Source organism: Microtus ochrogaster, linkage group LG2 (genome assembly GCF_000317375.1).
Source record: "Microtus ochrogaster isolate Prairie Vole_2 linkage group LG2, MicOch1.0, whole genome shotgun sequence".
NCBI classification, from domain to species: domain Eukaryota; kingdom Metazoa; phylum Chordata; class Mammalia; order Rodentia; family Cricetidae; genus Microtus; species Microtus ochrogaster.
The window spans coordinates 4,058,958-4,073,521 of NC_022028.1; the positions used below are offsets into that span (position 1 = coordinate 4,058,958).

The window sequence follows — 14,564 nt, forward strand, 5'->3', positions numbered from 1 at the left end:
AGGGTTTCTCTGTGGCTTTGGAGCCTGTCCTGGAACTAGCTCTGTAGACCAGGCTGGTCTCGAACTCACAGAGATCCGCCTGCCTCTGCCTCCCGATGAGTATTCTTGAAAGATACCAAAACCATAGTTTTGGACAGTAAACTACATATTCATGACTGTAAAAGTGCCTGAATTTACAAATCAGGAGAAAAATTAAGCTAAGAGTTTTCTGCTAGATCTGTAACTGTGGTAGATGACACAGACTAAATGATCACAGGCTAAGTTAGGCTAAGTTTTGTTGGGTCCTGGTTCTTCTTTCTACTATGGTACTGAGCCCACAATATCTCAGTCACAGAGGTTCGTAAGTATACCACCTTACCAGAATTTTAGATGAGCAGAATAAGGAGTTTCCTTGGTAATTGTAAGGATTTTGTTTGCCCCTGTATGCCAACCACATGTTTCACGGTGTAAAGAGGCAGTAAGACTGGAAAAGCTGCTTTTCCACAGGACTTGGGTTCAGTATCCAGCACCTACATAGTGGCCCACAATTGTCTGTAACTCCAGTTGCAGGGGATCTTATACCTTCTTCTGGTTGCCATAGGCCTGTGTGCATAAGGTCTCTCTCTTTCATCTTTCTTGTTTAAGACAGGGTCTCACCATGTATCCCTGTCTGGCCTAGAACTCTATGTAGACCAGGCTGACACTGAACTCCAAGAGATCTGCCTGCCTCTCCTCGCGCACGCTGGGACTAAAGGCGTGTGTACTACCACACCCAACCTAGTACTTCTTAAGCATCCTCTTTGTGACAGTCCCTCCTTCCTGACCCTTCTCTGCACATTTGTATCTTGTTCCTCTAAAACCATATCCAATTTTACCTTTATTATTACATGAACTAGAAAGTAAGGATAGAACAAGACAGAATCCACCTGCTGAAGACACTGGGATGCACAGCTCAGAAAGAATAGCAAAGCTTAAAGTCCAGTTTTCTCAAAACGACATTTTATTTATTTGTTCGTTTATTTATGCGTGTGTCATGCATGTGTGTGGAGGTAGGAGTTGGTTCTGTCCTTCCACAGGGATTAAAGTCAGGTCGCCAGGCTTGGGAGCAAGCACTTTTACTGACTGAAACATCTTACCAGTTCCTAGTTTTAACATGAGAGGTGGAGTTTAGTAAATTATTCAATGCTAGATAAGGTGTACAGTGGTAAAAGTCTAAAACACACACCCATTATGTCTGTTCCTCTAGATATAAAGGCACAAATGCACATATTTACTTACCAACTCTTTTCTGGTAGCTAAAATGAAAAGGCTTTCTCCATATATCTGCAAACAGCCATACTCACCTTCTGCAAGTTAGGCCTAAGGGTGAGTGTCTACTGGCCACAAGGATGCACACTATTTCCATGACCTCTGTGTTTCCTATCCCCTGCATTCCTGGAGCAGAGATGTCCACTTCAGTCCCTCCTCTTGAAAATCTGGAAACTTCTGGGGCTTCCCCTTGAAAGAAAAAGAGATAGATGGTTAAGCGTCAATAACAACATGATCCTAATTACTGAAATACCGGAAGATACAGAAAAGCTAAATGACACCCTAGAAGAGCATCAGAGGGAAGATGCAATAATGCTTCTATATGGTTGACTCTCATGTCTTTGCTGTCTCCACATTTTTTTAAAAAGTCTTTTAAACATTCCTGATTATTTTGAGCTTGCGGTGGTGGTGGTGGTAGTGGTGGGTGCACATTTGTGAAGGTGCTCACAGAAACCAGAAGAGAGTGCTAGCTCTCCTGAAGTTGGAATTACAGGCAGTTGTGAGCTATCTATGTGAGTTCTGGGAAGACAACTTGAGTCCTTTGTTTGAGGGTTAATCTTTTTTTTTTCAAAGTTTTTTTCCCCCTTTAGACTTATTTATACAGTGTTCTGTCTGCATGCCAGAAGAGGGCACCAAATTCCATTATAGATGGTTGTGAGCCACCATATGTTAGCTGGGAATTGAACTCAGGACCTCCAAAAGAGCAGGCAGTGCTCTTAACCTCTGAGCTATCTCTCCAGCCCCCAGCTTGAGTCCTTAGTAAGTAGTATGTGTTCTTATCCTAAGAACTCTTTCATTCTTTCATAATACGATTGTTTTTATTTTTTCCTACTTGTTCACTTATCTTAAACATACTTATTTTCTGCAAAATTTCTTAATTTTGTTTGTGTGTGTATGTGTAGGCACAGGCATGTGGAAGCCAGAGGACAACTTACAGGGGTCAGTACTTTTCTTCTACCCAATGGGTGGGATTGAACTCAGATCACCAGGCTTGGCAGCCAGTACCTTTACCTGCTGAGCATCTCATCAAACAGAAACCTACATTTATTTATTGATCTGGATCATTTACAAATGGAAGTAACACAAGCCTGTAAAGCTTTGTTATACATCTAGATGCATATTATCTTCCAATCTATTGTCTGTAGTAATTACTTTGACATGTGTTGTGGACCTGCATTAAAGTTAGCTTTGTGAAGACAAATGTCTTGATAATATTTAATGTCCAAGTGTTTATACATTAATATAATAAAAAGTGATTGGAGATTCTTGAAGAAGGTATGTTTCCCTAGTAGCAATGGCAGTAATTTACTAAGTCTTGAGGGGGGAAAAAAACAGGACCTATTTGTACTGATGGGAAGAAAACAAATGGCAGAAGCTAAGTCAAGGTGTACTGAACAGAAAGATACAGCCTGGAAAAAAATCGGTTTTTTAGCATACAGATGTATACAGAAAAAAAAAAAAACCCTGACCTATAGATTTTTAGTACAACTCTAACATAAATCTTGTCTTGTGTATGTGAATACATACATGTGTATAAAATATTTATTTTATATAAAATGCATTTCATTATCAGAAAGTTGAAGCACAACAGATAATACAAGATAATCTTGTATGTTTTTGTGTGTTTGTTTCTATTCAGAAATATTTTTAGTTTTGATGAAATACCAAAAAAATGCTAGAACATAAAACACTAAATTATTCCTTTAGCCAAATCATAGAAATTCTGGAGTTTGACTGGCTGACATCAACATACTTGTTTGGCTGGAAGGAAAAAAGAGGCCAACTGAAAATCAGAGTTCTCAAAATGCCTCCAGCCCTTCTTGCTAAGCTTAGCTTAGTCGTTTGTCTCCTTCCCATCTCAGCTTCTTTTCTAGGAGCTGTAAGGGCAGTGTTCCCCTCCTAACCGGGTACCACTACTCCAGAATGAGGTTGAGAAAAGGGACCACCTGCAGCCTTGATACACAATAACTGCCACAGAGCTCTGTATGCAAAGAACCAGAAGAACAAAAGGACAGTTGGCTTCTAGAATGCTAAGCACTCAGCAAACACAGGCAGCAACTGAGACTTTCAAATCCATGAACGAACTATTAAGTACTAACAATCAGTTAAAGAAAACGGCTATTGCCACACTGATTTTTCCAACACATTTTTATTGAGTATTCTCTATGTACTAGGCAATTGTTCACTATGAATACAATGGGGTAAAAGCACAGTAAGCAAAAATGACTTCTCTTATATTGCAGTTAGTGGGCATATATTAGTCAAAGGGACACATAAGAATAAAATTATAACCATGTTAAATGCTTCAACATAAACACACTTTTATGCATGTTTTCTTCCAAGTGTATATGGGTAAGAATATTTGGATACTGGTGTTTTTTTAAGATTATAAACTAAAAATTTCACCATCAATGAAAGTATTACTTGTATACATAATTAAAATTATATAGGCAAGCCAGACATGTTGGCACATGCCTGTAATCCTGGCCCTTGGGAGGCTAGGATAAGAAAACTGCTCCAAATTTAGGTCTAGCCTACAGTTAATTCTAGGCCAGCCTGGGCTAGTGTGAGAAACTCTCTTAAAGAAAATAACCCACAATACCCAAATGAAATTAAATAAACATAACTGCAAAACTAAACTCTACCCAGTCCCAATGGGTACATCTACACAATACTCCTGCACCTAAGGCTTAGGGAACACATGGGGGGGGAGTAGAAAGTATTGTAAGAGCCAGAGGAGCAGAGAGCTTGCTGCGAGACTGTTTCCCCCAGTAATGTCAAAAGCCACAACCATAAAGTCTCACCAACATGACTGCCTAACATGAGCGAACCAAGGATGACACCAATAGACAAGCCCACAAGACCTCAACCTACACCTACAGGATACAGTCTTCTCCAGGGAAGAGCACAACAGTTGATTATCGAATACAAACTGTCAGCCCTGCAAACATACATACATGTAAAAAACATTATACAGACTGAAGAGGTTATATTTAGGCATATATATGTACACATATATGCATGTAATAACAAATAATAAAAAAAAGAGGCCATGAATTGCAAAGAGAGTAAGGAGGGTTTATGGGAGGCTTGGAGGGAGAAAAGAGAAGGAAAAATGTTGAAAACAAAGAAAGAAATTCTGTGAAAGGACTAAAGAAGTGTTTTGCTGCACTGGACTAAACAGCAATTAATAATACTGTTAATAAATACAAATGTATAAAAACTTAAACTATAAATAAAGACAAATGTGTTTATAATCCCAAACTCCACATTTCTATTGTTTTCAAATAAATTATCAATGAATGAAGACTCAGGTAAACTTTAGTGAAGAGATACAATTATTTGAAGTACATGAAAACAAAACCACCTCACTTAATTCTGCTACAGGCTCTCTCTTCTCTGAGGCCTCCTCCACTTACCCCCCAACACACACACATAGACACACAGACACACACACACTGTTTTTCTATGTCCACTCCTTTTTTTCTTCAGTCCTAGAAGCTGGGGATCTGATAAGACATATATTTTTACAAGCTTTATACCAAAACACTTTTTTCATTTTTCAGAGACGAAGCAGAATGGTTAAGTCTGAGTATTTTATTGTGTTGCTAGCAGTGTTAGCAGAAAGATCTCTTGAGTATTGCATGCTCTGTGAGACCAGTTATGAATAGTAAGGTGGGGTATAAGGCAGAAAAAGGCATTCACAAAGCAAAAGGGCTTCCAGGGAGTAATGTAAACAAACTGAGTAGAAGTAGGCATTTGTCTATATTTAAACATTAGTGTTAATTTCTCACTGATTAACAGTAAGAACTGTTCCTGGCAGGCTGGAGAGATGGTTCAGCAGTTAAAACACTGGCTGCTCTTCCATAGGACCCGGGTTCGACTGGCAGTTTCAGAACTTCTGATGCCCTCACAGACTTACATGCAGGCAAAATACCAATGAACATAAAGTAAAATTAAATTTATAAATCGTTTTTTACTTATAATTCTAATACAACCCAAGCTCATGTCAAAGCTCTGAGCCCATTCCTCATCTTCAAGATCAAACCTTTAGTGCTGTGATAACAAGTGTTACAGAGTCTAAGAGCCAGCTACTGGGCTAGAGTTCTGTACTCACTGCACTCACTGGCTTCTCAGGATGGGCTCCAAAGCTAGATGTCACTCACTGATCACAGGGTGAAGCCAGCAGCACTGCCTGCAAATTACAGTATTCTCAAAGCTCTGTTCCCTCTGCTGGCTTAGGGCGGGCGGTGGTGATGCACGCCTTTAATCCCAGCACTTGGGAGGCAGAGGCAGGCAGATCTCTGTGAGTTCGAGACCAGCCTGGTCTACAAGAGCTAGTTCCAGGACAGGCTCCAAAGCTACAGAGAAACCCTGTCTTGAAAAACCAAAAAAAAAAAAAAAAATGTCATTCCTTCAACTCTTAGAAGGGAATATTCTAGAAGAAACCCTAGGTGTACAGACAACATTGGAATAGAGCGTGAAGCAGTTCTGAAATGTTTTAAAGTTAAGGCTCAAAATTCTTTATGTAGTTTAAGGTAGCTTGAGCAGCCTAAACCAGGTCTGCCCTTACATACTGCCTCTTCCTTCCTAGCCCTCTCTGGCCCCTACTAGAGGGCAAGATTCTTACTCTGAAAGGGAATGAAGTTCAATCTCGGTATGATTAATGATCTGAGGTCTCAAAGTCAACACAAACTGGTGTTTTATCTTTCCCTAAACTCCTGTACTACTTCCTCTAGCAGGAGAGAAAATGGATCTCTTCTGAAACCCTCTGAAACTTTACAAGTGTCAGCTTTTCTAAAGAGCCCTTTTTGGAGTCACTCCACAGTTTCCAGGCCAAGAGTATATTCAACTCAAGTTTAGAAAGACCTGGAGGACCACTGTGTAAATGTGCTCGCCAAATAAGCCTGATGCCCCAAGTTCCAGCCCGGCAGGCAACTCCAGAAAGCCCTCCTCTGACGCCCACGCACGAGCCTTCCCACACCACACTCCAGAAAGCCGGTTTTTGACGCCCACGCAAGTGCCTTCTCACACCACACTCCAGAAAGTCGTCTTCTGACACCCAGGCCCGTGCCTTCTCACACACCACACACACTCACTCACTCACTCACTCACTCACTCACTCACTCACTCACTCACACTTTACTCTAAAAAAGTAGATTAAAGGTTATCTGTTCTGAGATGAGGCAATAACCCTCATCTTTAAAGGAACAAACACAAAGTGCCAACTCTAGAGATACACAGTAACTTATCCAAAACCACGGTAAAGCAAATGGCTGAGCATAGTCAAGGACCTAGGTCTCTCACATCCATGCCTTTTCACAAAAGAAGCCATGACCTGTAAATTGGAATTAACTTAGGCTCTGGAAAAACTAAGTATTCTCATCAGACACAATCTAGGGAGCATATAAATAAGGAAATAGGGAAGGAATCCCGAAGAAAGAAACTGGTAAGGCTGATTCTCTCAAGTCTCTGTTGAGCCAGGTTATAAACTGCTGACAAAGGAATGGCAGATGGAAACTGGAACAGAGTGTAGAAAACCTGAGCCCCGATTCCCAAGGGTATCCTGGTCAAGCATCTGTATGTCCTGCTGGAACTCCATTTCCAGAAGTACCCAAAGAAAACCAAGGAGACCCCAATTCCAGACTAGTGCTGTCTTTTCTTCACACTCAGGTGGCACAAGGTACAGACCGCACACCTCCTATTCTGACAAGGAAGTGGCTCTGGAGGACAGTGCAGGCTGGGGTGGACAGCAGGGTAGCAGTTCACTATTCTAGTTTCTTTTGAGGCTCAAATGTGTACGGTGCCAAGACAAACATCCAGAAAGAAGCATGAGATGAATACATTTATTCCAAAAAATTAACACATTAAAAATAGTTAAACTTGTCCAAGCCAACTTCATAAATTCTTTAACCTTTTATTAAACAAAATGTACAACCCAAAACATCACACTACAGCGGTAATAACATGGGTAAGGGAAAGGGTTACATCTATGACATCTATGCTTGTAAAACAGAAAACACATCCAATCCCAATTTCAGATTTTCTAGAGTTTACAACAGAAATGGTTGATAATTTAACATAAAATGTTACTGGACCACAGTATAATGAGCAAAGGTCATTTCAAAACTAAAAGTGACCTCAGAAACACAAACACTCCTGGTATTGAACCAGGAATAAGTCTTACCAGTGCGTTGTCTTCCGAATCTGAGCCTCCCAGTCTTTCTTTCGTTTACTGAGGCCATTTCCAAACAAGTCTGTAAGTGACCAGGACCATTTGAAATTGAAGCAAAGGCAACAAAGTATGGAAGGATGGAGCTAACATGCCAATAAGGGAAGTTAAACAGCAAGCAAAGAGGCTACTCACGTTGCACTTCTAACAATGTTAAGGCAGTCTCATCCAAATGAATGTAGACCTAGGGGAGGAACAATCCTTTCTTCAGTACTTTCCCATTTCAGCAAGCTTTTTGGCGTTTCTCCCAGAGAGCCATCAATTGCGCAGAAAGGTAGGTAGGAATACAACACAGTAACTGAAGTCAGCTGTTCCCTACCCCCCCTCATATTCCAGAAATGGCGGCCTCAAAGCCAAAATCAAAGCACACTTTGCGGTGAGCCAGAAAGACATTTGACTTTAATGACAAAGAAATAATTTGGCCAAAAATCTTAAAAAATTAACAAAATATTCTTAACAGATATGTAGAGAAGTTGTTAAGACCGATTTATCTAACATTTTAAAGGACAAGGAGTGGGGGAAATAAGCAAATTTTTTAGCTCCCATGAACGTTTACTGTGAAGGTTCCAGATGAGATTGCCAACTAGTCCTGGATCAGCTGAGGTCCAGTTTTTAACACCCGATATGATTCATCCATTCAGGTAGTCCTGGCTGTTGTAGTCATGAACATTGGATCTTGTGTGATCTGGGATAACATCAACTGCAGCTTCTTGTTCAGGCATTTCCTGAGGGCCCATATTGCCTCCAACTACCTGATCCCTAGAAGGGGACCCTGAGGTTGGAGTTTTCACCAAATTCAAAGCACTGTCATTGTCTTCACTTACTTGAGAAACTACATCCGAGACAGATACATTCAGAATTTCTAGTGGTGGTGATCCCATCTCCAAGGAATTGCACTTAAAGTCATCTGGCTCAGACAGCGGAGAACACAGTTTCTCTCTTGGAACTCCAGATGTCCGTGTGACAAAGTCAACAAGGTCTGGAAGGCAAGGAGATGGTCCAAGGCCTAAAGGACTTACTGTTGTGGATTCCACTCCGAGTAAATCTTTCGGCAATTGTGCAGTTTCTTTTACCTCCTCAGACAACATTCCTCCAGCCAATAGGTCAAGGGCCTGGTGTGTTCTCTCACCTCCCATGTCATGGTCAACATTCTCTACAATGTGTCCTATTTCTGGGCAGCTAGAGTTGATTCTCCTATTTCTGGAATTAGATGAACTATGTTCACCCTCTATTTCAAAATTAAGCACCATAGTCTTGGGAGATTCTAATGGAAACCCAGAAAAAGATGGTATTGGTTCAAAGTCACTGGGACTGGAGGGATCACATACTACAGTTAATACAGAATTTTCTTCAGACATTCTCTGTGACAAGGCAGCTGGTGATCTACATGCTTGCTCTGTCTGAGCACTGCAGATTTCAGCATGCACATCCCCCAGATTCCTCAGGGCAGCAAGCCCCTCTACTTTTGAGTGCATAGCTTCAAGGTTTTCCAAGGCTTTGCCTTCTACTGTCACTGTTAGTTCCGGACAGGTATCTTGTAACTCCACAGCTTCCACCCCTAATTTCTCTGGACTCCTTTCTGGTTTCTTTGGGCTCTCCCAAGTCTCTGGTTTCTTTAAACACATATTTGATCTAGGTGGGGACAACAGAAGTAATTCAGGGACACCTTTTGGATTCTGGAGTAACGATGGAAATGAGTCTATTTTTGCCCTTTTGGAAGAGAGAGACTGACTCAATTCAATTACTACTTTACTTGGACTTTCATGTCCTGTCATCAATTTCCTAGACTGTTCCACCTCTTTGTCAATTGTTGATAATTTGGGTTGTCCTATTTCTTCTTCCCATGTGTTTCTATTGCCGTGGTTCAAACTGGAATCTTCTATGCTGTGGAGTCCAATGCTGGTCCCTGCTTCTTCTTCAACTGCTACCTTTCCTTTTAATTCAGTATTTCTCTTCACTTCTTTTTCTTTACAATTCTCTAACTGGTCCAACTCTTGGTTCTTGTTTTGATTATCCATGAAGTTAATTTCTACCAACTTCTGAGACCCCTTGGTATGACAGTGTGTATCTGATAGATGAGATGCCAAAGGTGAGTCTGTATCAGGTGGCTTTGGTTCTCCCAGATCAAATTTGATTTTACCCTCTGGAAGTCTATCCTTATCACTGTCGCAATGGAAGGAAGAAGAAGTCCATGTGGTCAAAGTGTCTGTCTTTGGGGTAACCATTTCATAAGGCCTGCTTTGGCACAACCTTGTCAGAGGCTGTAGGAAGCTATAGCTGCTGTCTCTATTTTTGGGGTCTATATGTTCTATAACTGACCATTTCTCTATAGACACCAGACCTTTTGAAATGGGATCTTCAAGTTTGCTGATTACAGGAGCAGTGACCAAACCATTATCTTGAGGCAGGTCCTCTGAGGATACACTACTGTTCAAAGCAGAAGTGGAAGAGATATCTGAAATTTCAGTTCTAGGAAGGCTGCCATTTTCCAATGAACCACTACTCAGTTTAGTCTCATGGGCCCCCTTCCCACCACTGCTGTAGAATATGTCATACAGGTCCTTAGCATTGGCTGTTGCTAAGCACAAATTTCGCTTTTCTAATTTTTTGGCCTGTTCACTGAATACACTTGAGAGGGGTGGTGGAGGTCGCACTAACATAGAGATTAGGGTCTGATCCCGGTCACTCTCACTCACCCCAGGAGCTGTCTCATCAGAAGGAATGGCAGCTGATTGTTCTGAGGCCGTAAAGGCTACAGGCAACCCTTGGTTCAAAATCTTAGGACCTTGGAAGCCAAGCCCGAGAGTCTGAGATACAACTGAATTAGATTTCACAGAAGTTAAGACAGCATCTGTTTGAGCAGGAGATGGGGCAGACAGATGAGGTATAGCCAGGGGTGGTGGTGGTGGAGGTGGAGGTGGAGGTGGTGGTGGTGGCGGCGGCAGAGCCAACATTTGCTCAGGTACTTGGGGTGGCTCATTCTTTGCAGCCAGTTCCACTTTTTCCTCTGCAGAGCCTTTTAGAATCACCTCTTCCCCTCCAAAAGCTTTGGAGATGATATCTGGAGGCAAGAGTAGATCAGATGAAGACTCTTTAACCACTGGCAGAGGTCTGGCAGAGGTCCCAGAGGACTTGATAGACAGAAAGGTGTTTAGAGGGGCAGGCTTGCTCACTGTGGCTGAACCTGATTTGCGGAGTACTGTGGATGGGATAGGCAGGTTAGGTCGGATCTTTGTCTGTGTTGAAGTTGTAACAACAGGTGTCCAGGGGCTAGTATGTGCAACAACAGTTTTGCCAGAAAGCTTGATTTTGATGGGCTTTGCCTTCCCGGTTTCAGCTTTTCCATCGTCTTTGTCCTTACTGTTTTCCACAATGTCTTCCTTAGGGGCACTTGGGGCCACCACTGAACTTTTTTCTTCGTCTTTCTCTGGTTTCTTCCAACTGAACTTTCCAAAAGAAGATGCTACTGCTGATTCCTTTTTTACCTCTTCTCTTATTGGGAGTTTGAGGCTAGCATTCCTTTTAACTTCACCCTTTTCAGGGGAATTTCCACCCTCAGAGGGCTGGTCCTCTAATTCTACTGAGGCTTTCTCATCTTCCTTTGCTTCTTTCACAACTTTTGCCTTTTTTTCTATCTTCTCCTCCTTTGGTTTCTCACTAAGTTTGCGCTTTAGCTCACTTTGCCGTCGTCGCTCTGTTTCTAGGACCACAGCCAAGCCAGCTTGGCGGTCCAGATTTCTTCGTTCTTCATACAATGGGTTTTCTTCCACATATTGCTGGAAAGAGAAAAAATAAAGATTCGATAAATTATCAAATTGCTCTAAGATAGAGTCTTGGCCCTTGCCACTGCTACAACTCATTTAAGAATAAATCACTGGAAAAATCTTTTCAAAAACTACAGATAATCCAATTAGCCTCTCTCACCAGGACTGAAAACTTCCTAGTGAGAAGGGATGTGAAATCAGTGAGTTTCTAACTCTGATATTTGACAAAGTCAAAGGAATTAGTACAAAGAAGTGGAGAATTCCACAAGGACACAAAGACCAACCTTGTATTTCTCATTGTGCTGGTGACCCTTCACATGCTGCTCTCCAGAAATTGGATCCCCCAAAAATTCCTCACAAAGTTGGCAGTAGAATCCAGTGGTGGGAATCAGAAACTCAGAGCCTGAAAGAAATAGAAAATAAGAAGCAAGCCTTTTCCACCAAGGATGAACAGGCAAATCCCATCACTCTATTGCAGTAAGATGACTGTGCCCACTTTGGAGTCAGAAGTGGCATTTAGATGAATCTCAAGGGCATGCTCTGTGGGCCTAAGGCTTAACTCTCTTTCTAGTCTTTCTACCTCTTGGGTACATTCCTGGCCTGGTTAGATCTGTAGTACCCTATGCCAGATCCATTCCTTAAGCTCTAACATGCATCAAGCATCTTAGAGGATATTTAAAAACCATGTTCCCAAATAGTTAATTCACTCATTTGCATGAGTGGCTCTCATGAAGTACTAAGTCTTCAGGGGTCATCTCTAAGCATACTGACTGCTTGTAAAGGCAAGAAACAAAACTTTAAAGACTTTTGACTTCTCAATCTTCTTAATAAAAACACTTCAAAATATTTTATAGATTTTAGTTGAAAAGGCATGAAGGAAACTTACCTTTTGCAGGAACAGTTATCTTGTCAGTTCGCTTTACAGTGTCTTGCTTAGCCTCACTCTGAGTCTTTGAAGCCCAAGGTCTGTTGTAGGGATCCAGTGTCTATTTGCAAGAGGCAGAGGTGCTCACACAACAGCACTAAAATCTCAATGACCCTTTTCTTCCCCTAAATATCAGACCAGGGAACCAGCAGTCCTTAGCTACCCACCCCCACCCACCAACTCTGCCAACTGTTTAAACGGAATCACCTGTGGAAAAGGTAAAAACATGTTAGCTCAAGTACTAGAAACAGAGAAATAAAAATTCAGGTACTGAAGGAATCAAGAGACAGAAGCCTCACTTACACTTGTGTGGTGTTTAGTTATGGTAGTCCCTGAGCTGAGCCCTGGGGATGGTATCCTTTGTTCTTATCTCTTGACTCTTCAGACTGGGGCTCCTGTCCATCTGAGAATGTTTCATCTTCCAGCTTTGCAATGCAGATGGGCGCACAGAAAATGAAGGGGAATGAAAGTGATAGTAGAAAGAACCATGGTCAGGATACCTACCTGTGTGTGCTTCTTAGTGTGCATATGGGTGAAGAAGTCAAACATGGTCCCACATATGGTGTTACAGTCTTTGCACCAGTGATTGCCAGCATCATAATACTCATAAGCAGCAACAGGCTGGTCAGATTGCTTAGAGTTTGGCTGGAGGCTTTCAGCAGAATTAGGACTCTTGATACAGGAGTTTTCATTTACTGTTGATTCCTAGAGAGAAAAACTTACACTTATAAAGAATTTAAGGCAGAGTAGATTTATATACTCTCAAAAAACCAGATGGTAATCATAGGAAGTATGACCATATGTCTAGTGTCAAAAATAAAAAGCTATATAAGATGGGGAGAATCTTAATAGAACCTGTATTCAAAGCTCAAGAACCAGGCAGTGGTGGCACACACCTTTAATCCCAGCACAGGCTCCAAAGCTACAGAGCTTTGTCTTGAAAAACCAAAACAAAAAAAAAAAAAAAAATTAGGCCCTATAGTTCTTTCATATCAAGAACAAAAACTACTGGGGCTGGAGAGATGGCTTTTAAGTACCCACATGATGACTCACAACTGCCTGGAACTCCAGTTCCAGGGGATCTAACACCCTCTTCTTGCTTCTGAGGGCACTACATGCATGTGATACACATACATACATACATACATACATACATACATACATACATACATACATGCAGGAAAATTACTCACATAAATAAAAATAAAAGAATCTTTAAAAAACCACATATACTTTTATACATCCTAAAGTTTTTCTAAAAGAATACCAAGATCTCTGGGTAGTAGGGATGCATGCCTTTAATCCCAGCACTCAGAAGGCAGAGGCAGGCACATCTCTGTGAGTTCAAGGCCAGCCTGGTCTACAGAGCGAGTTCTAGGACAGCCAGGGCTACACAGAGAAATCCTGTCTTGAAAAACCAGAACCAAAACCAAATAATGATGATGATGATGATGATAATAATAATAAAGAATACCAAGATCCAAGATCCTATGGGACAAGTGAGATGGCTCAGCAGGTAAAAACCTGATGATCTGAGTTTGATTTCCAGAATTCACGTAAAACACTAGATCTGGTGTTATACATTTGTGATACTAGCCCTCCTAGGGAGAGACAGGAGGTAGAGACAGGAGAAATGCCTGAAAGCTCATAACCCGCTGGCCTGCAATTTGAAGCACAGCAGAGACATCAAAAAACAAAGTGGAAGGAGAGAAGTAACTCCTGAAAGTTGTCCTCTTACCTCCTCACATGTACTATCTCACTCTCTCTCTCTCTTTCTCTCATACATACACAACCTAAATAAAATGTAATTATATATACATATATATACACACACGTGTGTATATAAATAAAGTGTAATTTTATATGTATATGTGTGTGTGTATATATACATATATGTGTGTGCGTGTATATATATATATACACATTTTTTAAAGAGACTATCCAAGATTGTGAAAATATTTTTTTAAAAATATTTATTTATTTATTATGCATACAATATTCTGTCTGTGTGCAGGCCTGAAGAGGGCACCAGACCTCATTACAGATGGTTGTCAGCCACCTTGTGGTTGCTGGGAATTGAACTCGGAACCTTTGGAAGAGCAGGCAATGCTCTTAACCGCTGAGCCATCTCTCCAGCCCCTGTGAAAAGATTTGACTGCATCTGATGAAGGGAACTAGAGAACACCAGTGGAGTCAGGTGGCGGTGGCGCACGCCTTTAATCCCAGTACTTGGGAGGCACAGGCAGGTGGATCTCTGTGAGTTTGAGGCCAGTCTGGTGTACACAAACCCTGACTCGAAAAACAGGGAAAGAGAGAGAGAGACAGAGACAGAGACAGAGAGAGAGAGACAGAGAGA

The 14,564-nt window shown here is 41.4% G+C and overlaps 1 protein-coding gene across 4 annotated transcripts in view; it reads right to left on the bottom strand.

Annotated features, from left to right (window-relative positions):
• Znf318 (zinc finger protein 318) overlaps window positions 1-14,564 on the bottom strand; it is a 70,823-nt gene that overhangs the window by 30,314 nt on the left and 25,945 nt on the right. For 2 of the 4 annotated variants that reach the window (XR_003378105.1, XR_003378106.1), the window contains exons 7-8: window positions 12,713-12,913; window positions 1,323-1,476 (exon numbers count right to left, since the gene is read on the bottom strand). Coding sequence is in view for 2 of the 4 variants with exons in the window: in XM_005359756.3 (XP_005359813.1) it covers window positions 8,149-11,295; window positions 11,568-11,686; window positions 12,170-12,269; window positions 12,713-12,913 (3,567 nt within the window). In the remaining 2 variants the exon portion in view is untranslated. Of the gene's footprint in view, window positions 1-973; window positions 1,477-8,148; window positions 11,296-11,567; window positions 11,687-12,169; window positions 12,270-12,712; window positions 12,914-14,564 lie in introns of those variants that run through there. The other 2 variants (XM_005359756.3, XM_026785482.1) reach the window with 2 other exon arrangements.